General features: G+C 43.1%; 1 protein-coding gene across 1 annotated transcript in view; it reads right to left on the reverse strand.

Annotated features, from left to right (window-relative positions):
- GMPR (guanosine monophosphate reductase) overlaps window positions 1-18903 on the reverse strand; it is a 38941-nt gene that overhangs the window by 4103 nt on the left and 15935 nt on the right. The window contains 2 exon segments of the mRNA XM_015854675.2: window positions 6822-6981; window positions 13694-13736. Of these exon segments, the coding sequence (XP_015710161.1) occupies window positions 6822-6981; window positions 13694-13736 (203 nt within the window).

Genomic DNA, 18903 nt, shown 5'->3' on the forward strand with positions numbered 1-18903 from the left:
AAAAAGAGATTGGTTGCTTCATTTACAGGTGGACATAAAACAGTGTGTTTACTGAAGCAATGTGTGGTACAGTTCACTGTTATTCCCTCAGCTTTATTGCTTGTTTATCTGTTGCTCCTTGATGCTCTCAAGCACTGAAATGTTTCAACTCCAGTCACAAATACTATGAACCAGAAGAGGACACATCTTGAGTATGCTCCAATGTCCTGTATCTGTCCTTATAGATCTGCCCACCCCTCTACTACATCATACACTACATTGAAGTGAAGCTTCGAGGTTTACTGAAAGACCAACTTGACCCTGACCTAAAATGTCAAGCTTTAAAGTAATGGCCAGGCATAGGTCCCTTGTGAAAATGTGAGAGCTGAGTCTTGGCAGGCTCTGTCAGCAGAACTCTGCAGGGCTCCCTCCCTTGCCATTGATCAGACACGGAAATGTTCTGGCTGTCTCCTGCCGGCCCAGTTTTCTGGGCCCAACACAGATATAGTGGGAAACCTGTTACAGGAAGCTGCAGCAGAGCTGACCCCAGAAGCAGAGAAGTGAGCCAGGCAAAAAGGACAGCAAAAAACAAGAACACATCTGAAGATAAGAGATTCCAAGCAAATGACTTTCATCTCTTCCCCCCCCCCCGCCTTCCAAAATAATGGCAGGGATCCTTCACTGTTGTAAATGTGGCTTTATTTACTTCTCCCTTTGTATGGGAAACTGTTAATCGCAGCCTGAACCTCTGATTAAAACACGTGAGGCAAGTGTTGGTAATTCAGCTGTGCTCCCAGAAGGGGTGGAGCTTGACTCCACCTCTCCTAGATTTCATTTAAGGGCTGACCACCACTAAGGCAGCATCTCTTTCTGGAGATTGCTCCTTTGTGGAGTTCTGGTGGCAAGCCTCAACATTTTCCATCTTGACTGAAGGCCTCAGAGTTGGTGAGTTTTTCCCATAGATACCCTCTGGGATACCCTCTGGCTATCTATTTACAACTATTCTTGTATTACTCTAAATTTACATAACTATTCTTGCATTATTCCATCCATACATCCTTAAATGAGTTGTCTAGGGGATAGTGCTTGAAAGAAAGGGCATGCCTGTTTGGAAGCTCCATTTGCAAATCATTAACAATAGCACCAGCGGCTATGTGGAGGTACTTGAGAGTGAGCCTGGCTATATTTCATTCTGTTAGTTTAAATGTGAGGTCAAAGCCTTAGGGAGACAATAAAGGAGAAGTGTTAATATGCCATGTGAATGAGGAACCATGATTAATCTCCTTACATCTGAGGAGTAATTGACTCTTTCTTGCAAGAAACTCTTAAATAAACATTGTAATAAGTGGCTAGTGGAAAATATATGTACTGCTACTACCCAGCAGACTGCACTGGGGCACAGTGGTGTGTCAGGGCCCAGCTGTGGGAGTTTACAAGCTTTTACTTCTAGCCCTAATTCCAGCAGCAAGAGAAGGCTTGGCCCACAAAAGGACACACAAGTGGCCCTGCTTCAGTTTTGCAGGTTGGTTTTTGACCATGCCCACCTCCTCCAGTCAGAGTCTAGGGGTTCAGCTCAGCCTCCTGGGAGCTTTCCATGAGGCTACTGAGACACGTCGCACAGTGGGGGCTTGGGGAAACCAGTGTGTATTTCATTTACCAGATCCTGCCATCATCTGAAAGAGCCCTACTGCTAAATAGGACAAAAAATGTAGGTTTTTCTGCACTCATGCATGACAGTCCATTCAGCTAATGAATGAAGTGATGCAAGAATGCTGCCATCAGTTCAAGCACCCAGTTAATTGTGTGAAGCATTAGTTGCAGTGTTTGCTAGCATAGAGCTGACTGGAAAATGAAGTTCTTAGAGGCAGGCTCAGTCACAGCAGTTAAACAGACCTGAAGTAACAGGAGTGTTACTCTGTGGACTGTGAGCGCTTGGTGGCCTTTTTTTCAGAGCAAAATTTTAAAAGCATGGGACATTTAGAGTAACTGCCCCTGAGTGATGCCCATTCTGGCTTCGAAGATCAAACAATTATCAAAATGGTGATTGCTTTGGAGTGAGAGAAGCATGCTGGAGTGAGATCAGCCCTAAGGAAAATGCTGAGAGTCCAATTTTATGTTCAGTCTTGGGGGGGGAAAAAAAAGTTTCAAGAGGGCTGAAAATTCTCTATGCTCCTACTCTACATGCTGTGACTTCCATATGCTCCTGAAGAAAAAGGACTACAAGATGGAATTGGGACAGAAATCTGTGCTCAAGGACAGTGCAAATCTATGCTCAGTAAATGTTATGTCTGTAGAGCAAGGGCCAAGAGACCTAAGCTCATTGGTGCATCATCTTACTCCCCAGATGGGGAAATGCCCACAAGGCAGTATTGTGAATGCTGAACACTCTAATTATGGAGCTAAGATGATGCTCTACAGCTATTGGTCTCACGACCCTACTGGTACTTTCAACACTGGTATCAATCTTTGCTTGTATGATCTTAATCATTTGCTTCTATGCTAAAGCATGGTGAATAACTTCAATTACTGTTACGTTCTTAGCGATTCATTTTGAAGGAACAAGACCTAACACTTACAGGAAGCGTTCAGATCATAATGGCATTAACACTGATAATCTAGTCCATAGGGTTTGTAAAAGGATATCTATTCAAACTGTTGTGGCTTTCTGAGTTGTGTGTTTTGCAGGAGCAAAGCATGAAATTTGTACTAAGTACGTACTGAGATTGTTGTTGTAACTACCTCTAATCTCATCCACAGGGATGAAGTCTGAAGTCTGCTGTTTGGGCTGTGTTAATGTTAACCTTAGTACTCCAGTCTTGCAGGGGCAGCATTAGAGTTTATAACAGGCAACAGTTCAGACTGTGCTAACAAATCCTACCACCTGGAGAGTGTCTGGAGTTTTATTAAGTGTATGCATATGTTGCTGCAATATTCACTTCCATAGTCTGGCCAGTGGTGAAGTTCAATGGGTATATAACCAAACTGATGCCGACTCCTGTAACATGATTCCCAGGACAGAGTTATGTTTTACTAAATGCGCTGTTACCAAATTCATCTCTGCTTTCTGGGACAAACAGAGGAAGACTGGAGTTTAAAACTGATGTATATTAAGGTTGTGATGATGCTGGAAGAGTTCATTTTGGATTAATGTTCCTTGAGTTCTTTGAGATGCGCTTTGCAGAAGTGAGGGAGAGCAATAGATTGGCCATAAATCACAGAGCTTGCTGCAGTCTCATGCGTGTGTCATGTTAGTTTGTGCAAGAGTACTGAGTAAACCCAATTTATACATGAATGCCCAATTAATTTTTTGCATAAATACGCAACCAGCTCATGAATGCATGCAGAAATATTTTAGGCCTGACAACTCAACCAGTATGTGCATGAGCACTCAATGAATTTACGCATGACCATATGATTGTTATACATACACATGATGCACTGGAATTAAATGATGGTTTGGGTGACGGGCTGCCAGCATGACGTGTGTGGCAGAATGACGTGATCTGCGTCATGCCAGTCATGGTCAGTTCCAGCAAACCTCACCAGTGCCAAAACTACAGTGAGCTGGGGAAGCACTCTACACCTCTGCTCAAGTGCCTTTAAGAAACAGCCAGTAGCCTCTAGAAGATGTGCCTGGATGCATCTGAGAAGCCACACAGCTAGAGATGCACCCTTGGAAGGGGGTGCACCATGTCAAAGGGACTGACTTAGGTATTGGCTTAGTTACCCAAATCACTGATTACAAGTTTGTGTTAGCTGGCAGTAAGGCAAAATAAGTAAAAGTTTCCCTAGTTTAGACTGTTTTGCCACGGATTACAAGGATTTTGCACATGGATTACAAGGTGTGTCAGAGGAGCTGGCACATTTGGCAGCGGGCTGTGTAAGCATGTCAGCAGAAATTGCTGAGGGGTTTGCAGCTCTGACACCTCTCTTGAATCTATGATCAGAAATCAACCCTTTCTCAGAAAAGAGAGGTGAAGAAGGAGCAGTTGGGTCTCCCAGCAGCTGGGAATGGGTGTGCTCAGATGCTTCGGGCAGACTCTATGTCTCTTGCCAGCCACTGAACAGCAAATAGAAAGGGCGAACAATTTCCTTTAGACATTTTGCATGGGTCTAATCTGTGGTATATGCCCTGATTCCCAGTCAGCAAAATACTGCTGCCGGCATGGAGGGATGAGCACCGCAGGTAGGAATCCTAGAAGGAATCCAGGGGGAAGCTCTTTACTAGGAGAGTGGTTAGGCACTGGAACAGGCTGCCCAGGGAGGTTGTGGATGCCACCATCCTTGGAGGTGTTCAAGGCTAGGTTGGACAGAGCCCTGGGCCCCCTCTGATCTAGTAAACATGGAAGTTTGGTGGCTCTGCCAGGCAGGGGGGGCTGGAGCTTCATGATCCTTGAGGTCCCTTCTGACCCAGGTCATTCTGTGTTTCTGTGAAGGAAGGGTGTGATGGAGTGATGGTATTCTGTCAGTCTGGCAAAATGTGAACCTGGGCAAAGGGGTCAGGTTGCCATGGCATGAAGCAGCCTCACAAGTGGAGCATTTAAGAGATAGCAGGAAATGGGAGGCAGTTCTTTCAGGCTATCATTTAAGATACAGAAAAAGATAGTAAGTAGCAGCCAGATGCTATTTTGTCTCAGTGGCCCAAATTTCACCCCCAGTTAGTATAAGCGCCAAAGCTAGTTTAGTAGCAGCTCTGAATTGCTGAGTGACCACAGCATTCATGCAAGATCTTAGAAGGGTTAACAAAAGCAAATTGGCTCTAACTGAACAATACTGTGGTCTCTATCCTTGCTTGCCTTATTTTCTCTCTCCCCAAAAAAGAAGAAAGCGTACGCTCCATTCAAGAAATCTAAGTTCTCCTCAGGCAAAAGGCAAAGGTATCCCTGTTCTGTTCTTGTCCAATCACATGGAGAAAAATCTTGGCTTGAGAATCTGCTAGGATATATATATACTCCTCAAACTACAGTGCTTATTTTATATTTCTCCTTGTCAAACATCTTTATTTCTTGCAAAAAAGTGACTTTGGGACATGCCAAAACTCATCACAAGATTCTTTGCCCTTGAAAAAACTCTTTACTATCATCTCTTCTCCCTGTGTCCTACTGATATTTTTATTCTCAGAAGTCTTCCTCAGAATCTAGTTCTGAGCTACACTGTTTAGTAGGCACAGACTATCAGGTAAGTGCAGCACCCATAAGCTCGTTTCCCCATCTTCATATATAATTCTATTTTAATGAGCCTGCATTTTCTGCCAGACCAGAGAAGTTAATGACTTTATTAGTCACCGGGTCTCTCCTGCATAGTAACTACCACTAATCCTCCTTAGTCTCTATTACTGTTGCAGTTTGAAAGCTTGTGTTTTAGGCCAATGGAGACTAGTTTAAATGCTTGAATAGGATGTATCTTACCATTCTGGATGTACCACTGCATAATTTTATGGTGCATTTCCACTCGTGACAAGTATCAGATATACTACATGAGTTGATTTTTGGGGTGGGAGATGGAAGGTGGGATCAAATATGCTCTCTAGCCAGTGCTATATCTGATACATGTCTCCTTCTTTGCCACGGACCTATAAGCACATCATAGAATGGGTTGGTTTGGAAGGGACTACAAGGATCATCAAGCTCCACCCCATCTTCATATCAAAGCATGGATTCCATTTTGTTTTGCAAATATCAATCTGCTTCCCATTCTGCATTGTCAACTCTACAGTGCTGAAACTCTTGATAGCAGATGAGCACATCGGGGAAAAAAGCATGCCAGAAGAGCTGTATAGCAGACAGGGCCAATAAAACCCATCCTAAATGCCTGGAACAGTAGCAAAAGTCACTGGCTTTGAGAACCTTACAAACAGCACCCTATCATAGGACCAGAGTCTAAATCTACACCAGTGGAAGAGAAGATTGCAAAGTAACACTTTCAATCAGTCAGCGTATCATGTAAGACAGTATGCAAGACTCTCTAGCACAGTATGCAAGAATGATGTCTCAGGGCAGTGGTGATAACTGCCATTAAAGGAAACAAAATGAGGAAGTTTTCTGGAGTCACCTGCTTTTTTGGAAAGTAACGTTTCTCGGCGCTTTCAAGAGTAAAGCAGCAATGGACAAGATTCCTTTGCAAAGCCTGCCTGCCTTCCCTTCCCCAAGCATTCTCTCTGAGGATTTTATCTGACAACCCAAGCTCCCACAAGCTGTATGATTTTGGGAAATGGATAATGGGCTACTCTGGTGCTCTCTTACCCCAGAAGGAGTGAGAAATATGTACTGCATGATTCTGCTGTGTAAAAAGACTGCCATCAAAGCCAGGTGTGAGTACTGTGGCTACAGCCTGTGACTGAGAAGGCTTTGATGGTCTTGGGCTCTTGGTACTATTACAGCTGTTACTCTGCACCAAACTGGGGCCAATCCCAGCTGAGCTTCACTGACTCACCAGGCACCCACTCTTTGCAAGCAGAGAGAAGCATATGGGCCAGCTGGGAATCCATACACCAACAGGACGCACAATCTGCTTAAGGAGAGAGCCAGAAACCACAGCTTGGTGTGCCATGTACCCATGTGTAATTCACACACATCTTCAGAGGCCCAAAGGTCAGAACACTGATGAATGGCTTCCCAGTTTGAACTGGCTGCAACTCAGTGAACATGGTTGCTCTCAGCTAGCCACCCTCACTCCCACTTCTCCCTGTCTCCTCTTTGATCTCATCCCTCCTAGTGATCAGATGCTGTGTTTCTAATGGATTCCTAAACAAGAACAGAAGCACAGGCCTGTTTGCAACGCATGGCTTTTGCACAGTTCACTTTCAGGAGTTATGTATTTGCAATTCCTAGAGAAATTCTTACCTGTATTCAGCAACCCCTCCTGCATGCTTCTTCATGGCTGTATCAGAGCTCATCCCATAGAAGAGTTTCACTTTCTTGCCATTCTTTTCTATAATCTCTCCAGCACACTGGTCGTGGCCTGCAAACATTCCTCCAAGCATGACAAAATCAGCACCAGCTCCTGTAATCAGCAGAGTGACGTGTAAGTAAGAAGGGAATGGAGAAAGGGTGTAAGACAAAGCAAAAACACAGTAGTATCCAAAAACAATTGACAGCCCTACACAGCTGGGGGCAGACATTCTTCTATGCAATACATGCAGTAAACTTGAAGAAATGCTTTACTGAAGAGTTGAAACACACTGAATTCTACTTCTCTGATACTTTAAATAGAAAGAATAATTTTCTTTTATGGGGCTGAAGGCATAAGATTATTCTACTCTGCCCCACACTCTTTATTTCAGATGGTTTTAATCCTTTAGTTCATAGAAGTATCTGAGCACATCTTAACAACTATTTCTGTGACTGCAGTACTTAGAAGCCCTAATAACAGGGTGGAACCTGTTCTTCTCTGTGCTATACAAAGAAGAGGACAGCTCCTGCTTGAAGGCCTTTGAAGTGTAAAGGCTGGGAATATATCCTCAAGGAAATGGGAATATATCCTCAAGGAAGGCATAACTATGAATGTCCTACTGCTAACGCTGACATAAGACGCTCAGATTTTTTAATGAACTGATGGACTTTTTGAAGCCATCAGCTATATTTGTCCAGTGCAGCACAGGGTGATCTGGGAATCAGGATAGGTCTGTGTTTGTTTCCTGTTGGGTTGTGTAGTACCTGGCATTTAGCACAGAATCGGTTTGCCTGTAGCTACAACTCCTAAATAATACATTTATTCGATTGCTGAGTGACAATGCTGAATACACAGTCACACCTGCTCAGTCTGTGCATCTTCCCAGGCTTTGCAAATAACGAAACTGGTCCCCTGAGAGTAAAATAAGCATTTTCAGAATTACTCTTGGTTTTCCAAGACTGTGATTGTGATTTCCAGTATTTCCAGCTGTACTGGAACTACTCCACCAGCAGCTACTCCTGTGGCATTTTGGCATATCTAGTCTTGTTTGGAGAAGTTTGGTTTGATTCTTTTATGAGGCTGTGGTGACCTATCCCTGAAACTCTCTGCTTCCATGTGCATGTTGTAGAACAGGCCTCCTCTCTGCTCAACTTCTTCCTAGAATTGGCAAAAGAACAGGGATATAATCCTCACTTCCTAGAAAGCAGGTGAGCCTGAGTTAACCACACCCAGTCATGAACATGTCCAGATGCTAGGGAGATCCTAGGCTAGGTAAGTCTGGCACTTACGATTCGATCTGATCTGCCACTATCCAAATCTGAAAAGTAAGCGAGGTAATTATCAAATCTACTCAGCTTCTGCCATCTGTTTAAAAGCTCTGTACATAAACCTGAACTTGGGACTACTTTGATCTTAGAATAAATGAGCACTGTGGAGTGTGCTTTGGTTTACAAAAGCCAGTTTCCTCCCACCTCCCTTTTGCTGAAGAGCAGACCTATCAGCAATGGTTGTGAGCACAGCAACCAGCTGCACTGTTGACCTCACCTCCTTTTGCCTGGTTGTTTGAAAAGAACAATATGTCCCAAGTAAAAGGATATTAAAAACGAAGCTTGTTCCAAAATGCTAAGCATATCACAAACAAAGTTTATAGGCAGGCACACTTTTAGGTATCCTGTTGTGCCAGCTACCTGAGTTCTTTTGTTGCAGATGGCCAAGTTTTAAAGCCTCAGTTCGACTCACGCCTGATCCTACTATTAACTCACCCAAAACAATGGGAATGCTTATCCTTTAAGATAATTCCCAATTATGGGCAGGGAGCTCCTGCTGCTTCCTGACACACTCCTGTTCCACCTTTGTGAAAAAATAATTACTCTAGGAAATCTAGTAATGTCTCGTTCAAGAATGGAAGATAACAATGTGATGAAGGAGGAAAGGATTTGGAGTAAAGGTTACAAAGAAGTTTTTAAACAAATCAAAGGCCTGCCAAAGAGCACTAGACTCTAATTTGCCAGTTCTGTTCTATTATTCTATGAAATGATTTGGTTTGTAAGGGACCTTAGAGACTATCTAGTTCTGCACTCCTGCCACATGCAGGGGCATCTTCCACTAGTACAGATTGCCCAGGGCTCCATCCAACCTGGCCCTGAATGTCTCCATAGATTATCCATAGCTTCTCTGGGCAGCCTGTTCCAGTGCCTCATCACCCTCATAGTGAAGAATTTCTTCCAAATACCTAGTCAAAATCTACCTTCTTTTAGGTTAAAACCATTACCTCTTGTCCTGTCACTCTACTCCCTGACAAAGAGTCCCTGCTCAGCTTTCCCGCTGCCCCTTTCGGTAGGGCAAAGGCCCAATGAGGTCTCCCCAGAGTCTTCTCCAAGCTGGACAACCCCAACTCCCTCATCCTGTCTTCACAGGAGGGGTGTTCCGGTTCTCTAATCATCCTTGTGACCTGCTTCAACAGCTCCATGTTCTTCTATGTTGGAGCCCCAGAACTGAACTGAATGCAGTACTCTAGATGGGGCCTCACAAGAGCAGAGGGGGACAATCAACTCCCTCACCCTCCTGGTCATGCTTCTTTTGATACAGACCAGGATAGGGTTGGCTTTCTGGGCTGTAAGCACACATTGCTGGCTCATGTTGAGTTTCTCATCAACCAACACTTTCAAGTCCTTTTCCATAGGGCCACTCTCAATCCATTCGCCACTCAGCCTGTAGGGGTGTGTAGGTTTGCCCCAACCCAGGTACAGGACCTTGCGTTTGGCTTTGTTGAATTTCATGAGGTTTGCATGGGCCCAGTTCCCTAACCTGTCAAGGTCCTGTGTGTCAGCAGCCTGGTATTGTCAGCAAACCTGCTGAGGGTGCACTCAGTCCCACAGTGGCAAACTTGTTAAACAGCACTGGTCCCAATACTGACACCTGAGGAATGCCACTCGTAATAGGTCTGCACTTGGATGCTGTACCATTGACTGCAAGTCTTTAAGTGTGACCATCCAGCCAATTCCTTATCCACTGAGTGGTCTCTCTGTCACACCCATGTCTCTTTGATTTAGACCCAAGCACATTATGCAGGACAGTGTCAAATACCTTGCACAAGTCCAAGCAGGTGACGTCAATTGCTCTTTCCTATCCACCAAAACTATAACCCCATCACAGAAGGCCACCAAATTTGTCAGATGTCATTTTCCCTTAATGAAGCCATACCAGCTGTCACCAGTCACATCTGTTCTCCCTATTCCCTTAGCATAGTTTCCAGGAGGGTCTGCCCCATAATCTGAGAATGGAGGTGAGACTGACTGGCCAGTAGTTCCACAGATCTTTTTTCTTTTTTTAAAAATGGGGGTTATATGTCCCCTCTTCTGGTCACTAGCAACTTCGCTGGACTATCACAGCTCCTCAGACACAATGCACAGTGGCTTAGCAATTTAACAGTTTCTAGTTCTGTCTCTGATTGCAGGTCCTACAGCTTCCAATTAGTGCCAAAAAGACAAACAAAATCTAAGATTTAGGATCACAGTTCCTGCGTACTTAAGTATCTGCCTATTATTTTCTTTTGACTGCACATTTTGAGAGGACAGCAAATGAAACATTACAAGATTGAAACTCCTCCAACTTAATCAACTCTTTCAAACTACAACACAATTCATCTAGCCCTTCCAGATGAGGGGAGCCATGCTACTACAAATACAGCACAGAGTCCTGCTGAAGCTGAATATGGTGAAGCCACCCTCCCCTTTCAGCTCTCACACAGTTCTGATGGATCTGGATGGAGTCCCTCAGATGGCTTTTGTATGTTTGATAATACAATAATTACTGATAACCAAGATCAGTTCTCCATAAATTCAGGTGGAGTAGGCCTAGATTTGTAGCATGGCCAGCCCTCCATGCAGATGCAGCACAGCTGGCCCTGGAAGCAACATTCACCTGTGCTCCAGATGAGACAGTGAGCCTTTGCAACAGTAGGTGTACAGGCAAAGCTTTTGAAAACAAGAAAAAAAGCCAGCATGATCTGTCAGGTATATTTTGGAACCAGTGCATGTTCCCAGTTCACTCTGCCATCTGATTTTTCCTTCATTTTCACTCTCTGTTCACATATCCTTTCTCACCAGTGCTGCAAGGAACAGAAATATTGCATTTAAGATGCTGGCTTAGGACTCAAAAGGCACATTCTGTTCCTGGTTGTTTCACAAAAAAATATGTGACCTCAGGCGACTGAACTTAGTATTTCTGTGCTTTGACTTTTCATCTATAAAAACAGGGACAGTAGTGCCTCCCTGGGGCATTCTGAAAAATGTATTCATGTTATCAGCCCTTCCAAGGGTGCAGTTATGTGAACCATCTTAGAGACGAGGTTCTTTCATGCTTTCAAAATCTCTTTTCTCCTTGATCACCCATTTGTCATTATCATTTCCAGTACTCAGATGGCAGTGTCAACTTCAGTTTCCCAAATTCATCAACAGTTTCCATCCAGCAATTCCAGAATTCCAGCAGTCTTTCCCAATGTATCTGTCCCCTGCATTTTGGTCCCTTTACTTTAGTGTTTCTCTGCTCCTTGCCTTTTTTACTAAGCTTCTACCTTGCTTTTCCTCTGTCAAAATGCCCACTCTAACTTTGATTCCTGTCACCACACTAGTGGTGTCACCTTTACTTGTAAAGCTTCTCAGCATTTTTATGTAGTCGGGTTTTGGCTTTTTCCCCCCCCACAATTGCTCAGTTGCAATCAATCCACTTTAACCTATCTCTTGCCATGAACTTGCCTCTTCTATTTTTCAATGCTACTCATCATATCTGGGACTTTCTCATATTTTAAATGATCTAAATGGCTGTACTGTCACTGCTCTACATCACTTTCAAAAAGACTTTACAATGACCCATCAAAAAGAGACAGTATAATTGACATGATAGTTAACAAAAAGTCCTCTTTGGGTCTCCTGTCTACATTTCATCCAGGCCTCCATCTCCAAAATCTTATTTTGGCACTCACCTTTAAAAAAAGCACACGTAGCTCCAGCTAGTCAGGTGTCCACAGACTGGCTGCCTCAATTATACGTAACCAGATACGGTAAATCCTTTGCCTCAGGATTATCTCTATCAGTTCTAATCCCCGCGACACACAGGTCAGACTGATTGGCCTGGCCTACCATCAGAGTACAACTTCTGTCTGTATCATCTTAGATTTCCAATTCTCTCCCAGGAAAAATCTGTGTTATCTCAGACATCCCAGTATCTCACAACAAACAGTAAGTCCAGAACCTGCCCCCTCATAGGTTTCAAGCAAGCTTCTCTTCAGTATAGCCTGATGAGGATAAAGGGACCCTTCAGACTTGCTATAAGTCTACTACAAGGGAAAATATTTGAAGTTGCTGCCTGTTGCTCTAATTTTTGGGAATACTCTTGTGAAGAAAGACCTTTTCAGGGCCAGATTTCCATGCAGGCTGCATGGAATGCAGTGAGACTGCACTGCAGGTTCACAGTGTCCCAAAGACAACACAAGCAACATCTGGGGACAGCTGAGGAGCCAAAGAAAGTCAGAGAGAACAAAGCTTTCACTGCAGGCTACATGATGTCACAGGGGGCTAATCTGAGCCGAGGAGAAGTTGGGTGTTCTTTTTTAACATAATCTTGTTGCCAGAGAGAGTGACTACTGCTGTTGAGCTATGTCAGAATCACTCAGCTGAAAGTATCTATCTTCACATCACATCACCCATTGAGTAACTCAGTGGTCCTGTGAAATCCTGTGACAGAGCAGATTCCTTGCTGGTACCATTCACTCCTGGGCTGTGATTAAAATTCTCTAATTATGTCTTGTCATCTCAACTGTCTAAAACCAGGAGCTGCTGGCAAACCTGTAAGACTGAGTTCAGCTTCAAAATTTCCAGGAGGTTCATATTTTTTTCTTGGAAGGTCCTTAATCTCAGTTTAGGCCTGACTGTGCTTTCCATACTTGCAAAGCTTCCTGCTGAGCAGATGTGCTGTATCACAACATGCTGTCTCTAGTTTTGTATAACCGTGAAATCTCAATGAGACTATGCTGTCCTACTATATTCTGGGCATTACGCTATTGTGACATCTTCAAAGGATCTGATATACCGGGAACTATCTTTAAGTGTCCTGTAAGCTCAGGATCCTTTTAGTCCCTTGTTCACACACAGAACAGCAAAAATGTTACAGCTAAGAGACAATCCTAACCTCGACCCTCCACAGAGATTAACTTTCCCAACAGAAAATACTCACAGGCTAAATTCTCTATTCTGTCAGTAAAAGCTCGTGCAATTTATTGAAGCTTTTGGCATGAGAACAAAACCTGTTAATTATTAACTCGGATATTTTAGACATCTGCTCAGCTTTAGGGGATACATTATAAATAAAATCTCATCTCTTCAAGAGGAGAGCTGATCCCAAGAACATCTCTGGGAATCTGCCCTGCTTTTTTCTTTGTTCTTCTCTCCAACACACTTTTCACCATCTCTTCATCCATCCAGAATTCAGGTCAGCCAGTGCTACAGTCATCTTTGAACCCTACTCAAAGAAACCCTTATCAGTCTTCCCTCTATTGCTATCCCAGTGGCTGAATCCTATGCATCCTGGCAGACAGTTTCTAAATAGGACTTCAACCATTGTATACCTTTTCTCTGTAGAATTTAGACTGTCCAGTCCAAAGAGCAAATTCATGTCTGGTGTATTAATTTCACTGCAGTCACCCATAGGGACAAACGTAACCTACTTCTGATTACACACATGGGGTCAAATTGACTCCTGCACCATTGCTGGTCATGCAGGAGTTATGCAGGGTGCAACATGTGGCCCTGCATATTGTCCTTACCAAACGCTTTGGCGACATCTCCTGGGCAGCTGCATCCTCCATCCTGCATAAAGAAAAGAAGGGACCCAGTAAACATTAGCACCCTGTGATCTGCAGCCAAATGGCCACTCTGCAGGAAAAGCTTAGCAGGAGCTGACTGCATCACTGGTATAGCAACTTGGCTGAGTTTCTAGGGAATCCATATTATCCTTTATATTGCTTTTATATATTGATCTCATTTACTCTGCCAGTACAGTGTAACGATAATACCACTGGTAACAGCAGCAATGTAAACTCCTGACTGACATTATCTAAATCTCAAAAACTGGAAAACAAAAACCTCTTCTTATGATCTGAATCATTCCCTGCCATTTTAATTAAAGGCTGTATGATGCAGAGGTACCACAAACCCCTACTATAAACCACCGAAGACATTTAAAATAACTTTCTCAGCAGTTTACAATAAATTAAAAGGTCACAGTAGGAGGAGTAAGGAAACATACCATCAGATATGTTGGATTTTGATCTGATAATCTTTAGGCAAATTGGGTAATCTGATCTTTGGTAAGTGAAAATTAATCTCTCATCCTACTCCTCACTGTTTGCTTCGGGTTTGGTAAAGAAACAACAGCTCTTTCAGTTCTTTAGCATTTTAGAAGCATGTGTTTCAGTTTCGGAGCAAAGTGGCTGATGAGGGCATTTTGGCTGGGGGATGAAAGTCATTTATATGTGATAGGGCTGTTAAAAAGGAAAGCACATAGCAGAGGTCACGTGTTATGGCTTTTCGGGTTTCATAAAGGTCTGAGCATCAGATGAAAGATCCTTCAACCCTACAAAGTCATCCTAACAAGAGAGCTCTCCATTTATTTGAAGACTTTGAAGATCAGGGTCCTTTCCAGACCGCTGACAGGCTTCCTGCTTTTGGGTTTACTCACCAAATTGTAAGGTTGCTTCATTTTGTTTCACCTCCCTGTTGCCAGAAATATGTGCCTGTGTACGACCTGTGGCTGAGCACAGCTAGAAGCCCCTACCAGCAGCCATTTTAGAGCCAGCTTTCATGGGTAGCTGGCAGTGGGGCTGAGTGTTAGAACCCCTCTGTGCACAGAACAGGATTCAGACAGAAACTGAGCAGGTGGATCCAAAAATGAATGGCTTTTCAAAAGGCATCCCACTGGAAAGAGTGCCTGGCAGAAGTTTAAAGGCTTTTATTCCATTTGCTGATAACCTCTAGCACATTATGCTTTTTGTTGAGCTAGACGCTCTTGCTGTCAGCTCCAGAAATGAGTGTTGGGTTGACAGCTGAATCTCTTTCTCTCCTGTTAAGGGCTGTACTTGTGCAATTCTCTCTCTCTGTCAGAACCTGGAGGAGGGTGAGAGCGTGCGTATGCATGTGTCAGGGGAGGAACAGAAGAGGTAGAAAGAAGGGTCTAATAATCTTCAAAGAACAGTGTCAGGAATTTGCCTGACTCTAACTGAGACCAGCTGGCTATAAATGCTCTCTGGTTGATGGGCTTCTGTCTGTTCTTGTTGTGTGGCTCCATGCCTGACTTTCATAATTAACCCAGTAGTGGCAGTGATGGAGGCTTTATGCTTTCACGAGGATAGAGGGTCTTACCGTGTCATCATTAATCACTAGCTTCTAAAAAAATCAAGGTACAAAATGCTGAGCAGACTAAGCAACTATCTCAAAAGCTCATATGTTACCATTTAAGATAAAAGGAACAAATGATGATGATTCACAGCACTTCTTTATCTGTAATGTCTCCACTTCACATAAGCAGGTAAATTAAATGACAATGTTTCAAAGAAAGGAAAACAAAAAGAAGATGTACTAAGCAGTTATGCTGGAAGATGCCATAATAAAGCTATATGCATTACAATATTTCATTACATGCATAAAATCAAGTGCTCTGTTTAGAAAATGAGATGGTGCTTTCTTTGCATTAAATCTGAGAATCTTCCCCTTGCAGTTCAGCTAGTTCCAGTGAGGGCCTGCATCTGGGCTCAAAATGACTTGTAAAACTGCTGGGATACAGCCATGGAGCTTGTTGCAGACAGCCTCTATCTCACAGCCCTGAGGAAATTTAAATGTACAAATCCCCCTGCAAATTGAGGAGAACTGGCATTAATCTGAAGGAGGCTTACTGGAAAGGGTTTCCAGGAAGCCTGTAGAGGGCATGCCTCAGAAACAACTAGGTGCTAAGCTGAAGCAAAGGAGAAGACAGCTTTCCAGTCAATAGAGTTATTTTAACATGGCTAAAATTATTTTTTTCCCAGTCTTGCTCTCAAAATAGATAGATCATTTATAACAAAATTTAGCCTGGGGAGAAACACAAGATGAAAAAGCAGCAAGAACTAGTTGAATGTTATATCCAGCTTACAACAGAAGTATAACTATGACTTGTATGTTTCAAGCAACCTTTACAGTATAATTAGTTATTCCTACAGCATCAGCAGACAGCTATTTATTTTGCAGAAGATATATAAAGTAGGTGGCATATACAGCAGTAGAAACAATACATATGGTGCTTTATTCTGAGCTACATATACTAGGCCTATTTCTGTATGGAAAGCGTTCTGCGTGGAGGAAGAGAAAGTATGGCAGTAGCTAGACAAAGAACCCCTACGTCATCTTTTTCACTGAATACCTATGATCTATTACCCTGGCAGGGTAAAGAGGAAAAAGGGATCACAATCAAATGATGGCTAAATAAGAGAGCTCACATATAAGGTCATTTTCCATTTCCCAGATTTGCTGGTTTACTAAACCACAACTGCTTCTCTATCCAGCAGAGCTGCTCACTTACCTACAAGAAAAAGAAACTTTTATATTGAGTAGGGTGTTTCTGAAGGAGCTTTTCTGCTAAATGGCCTCTCTGCTCTAACTCACTGCTGTGCTTTCTCAAAGCAAATGAAAAATGAGACTATTGGCCCCCAGACAATAGAAGTGCAGAGATAGAAACAACACCTGTATCTTAGGCAGAGTTTCCTCTTTCAGCAAGCCATGAAAGATTCATTTCTGAGGTGAGCTTCAAGTCTTAAAGATAACTCAGCATGAGGAATGTAACTGGTACAATTTCACATCCCCCTTCTGTGACTGTAAAGTAATATGTCTTCCTAGAAATTGTCACCTTCATTGTCAACATATCAGCTCCAAAAATCATACATGATCACTTCAGTAATACAAGATGTTTGAAATCCCAGTTTGTGCTGCCATTCTAGCAGACTTGCTAGAGAGTGTGTGTGAAGTGTGTGGTGTTCCTCAGAGAGCCCATACCATGCTCAGCACTGATGCTGTGTTATTCTGTGAGTAGAGCTTACTTCCCTTCATACGTGACATTACTGAGATGCAATTTGATGAAGGTGCTGGACACAACAGAAGAAAATGCAATAAAGCATCCCAAGGAAGACACCCACACCACACCATCAGGTATAATCCACATGAAGAAAGCTGGTATGCTTTGAATCCCATACATCCTTGCTGCCACTTTGGTATCAATGTGACAAAAAATAGCTGGGCATATTTTCTCCTGCCTAATTGCTGTAGATGGCCATGGTAAGACTCTGCCTGTAGAGGTCTCCTTCGACTCAGGTAAGGTATGCCCCTTCCCAAATCTACAAAATGGCAGTAACAAGACATTTTAAGGAATGTCAAGTTTAATTCTTGCTTCTAGCTCTACTTACAATCATAGATTTACTTCCATCTGGGGTCTCCACTCAGAAGGGCACCTCTCTTCTTTAACAGTCTTGCCAAAGGTCCAGCAATAACCATGCAGGCCAGCCTTTCCAATAAACACATCAGCATCTACCTACACGCTGTATAATTAAAGCATAATACCCTCAACCCCTGCTCTAATCTCATTAGCTTAAATGGAAGACTTGAGTTGCAGAGGTGTTGGACACCCTTGTAATGGGGTAATGGCTAGAGGGGTATGTAGGCTCACTGAAGTCTCCATGATTAAGCAGATCAGAAACTGATCCAGCAGCAAAGCAACAAATAAAAGAACCACACAGAACCATCTGATATATACTCCGTGTTTTCTTGGGAAAGCAGAAAAGTAACAATCTTCTGAGAGTGCTAGCAGAAAATGATTATTACAAAACCAGGATGAGTTTCTGAGCACCACTAGTAGGACAACATATATAGTTATCCAATCTTCATAGTAATGAGTCAGTCTTTCATGCTCTATTGCATACATATTCAGCTGTCTGCTACATGCATAAACATTTCTAATACTGCCCTAGTCATAAAATCACAGACTGCTTTTCTTTTTTTTCCTGCAAAATCAGGTAAGGTAGTAAGAGAGAGGAGTGAATGTACCTGCATTAACATTAAAGACAAGGGAGATGTGACTGTACCTTATACTTGTTTACTTGCTCCACTATACCTGCAGCTCCAAGTACAGTCAGGCCCTTTGCCTAAACACAGTTTGTTCTCCTCTCCCCTACTTTCCTCCCTCAGAAACACAGACATTTCCTCACAAGGATACCAATCACAACCAAACAAATCTGGGCCTTCCAGTGATTTCCAATAGCTCTAAAACTCAACATGTGGTCTCTCCTACAGCCACAGAAGGAGACTGCTGACTGTAATTGTGAGCACAGAATACTGCATAGCCCTAATGCATGCTTATCAGCTACCTTACAGACAGCCTGCAGTCTCTCTGCAAGCCTGGCACCATCGGGAACACAATGACTGGCTGGGCCTAAGCACACAGGACCTTTGGGTACTGTGGGCTCCAGTCTAACACAGTCTGAGACTATGCTTATAGATTTCCATGTGAGGTGAGTCTGATCTTGATGGTAGACTGGAAGCATCCAGTAGCAGGCAATGCATATATATATCCTCTTTTTTTCTCTGCAGGTTCAGCATTTCCCCAGAGCATCAGTGGCAAACGAGCAGCTGTGCTCATCCAAACCCATCTCTGAAACGCTCCTGTTTCTGCACAAAGAGCTCTGTGAGGATGCTATCTGGATACATCCAACTACCAAAGCACAGACAGACGTATTATTTTATCTTGTACTCCCCTCTGCTGCCTGTCTGTCACTTAGTCCTACTCTCTCGGGAAGGCTGTGTTTACATTTCACTCATTTTTCAGAAATCTCTTGTAGGAAGTACTGTTTTGCTTCAGTATGAGAATTTTCAAGCTTCTTATTCCGTTCGTGTAACAAAATACTCAGTTCGGGGAACAAGTAGAAACTTTCCAAAGTCACAAAAAGGAATTAGATGC

Source organism: Coturnix japonica, chromosome 2 (genome assembly GCF_001577835.2).
Source record: "Coturnix japonica isolate 7356 chromosome 2, Coturnix japonica 2.1, whole genome shotgun sequence".
In the NCBI taxonomy this organism is placed as follows: domain Eukaryota; kingdom Metazoa; phylum Chordata; class Aves; order Galliformes; family Phasianidae; genus Coturnix; species Coturnix japonica.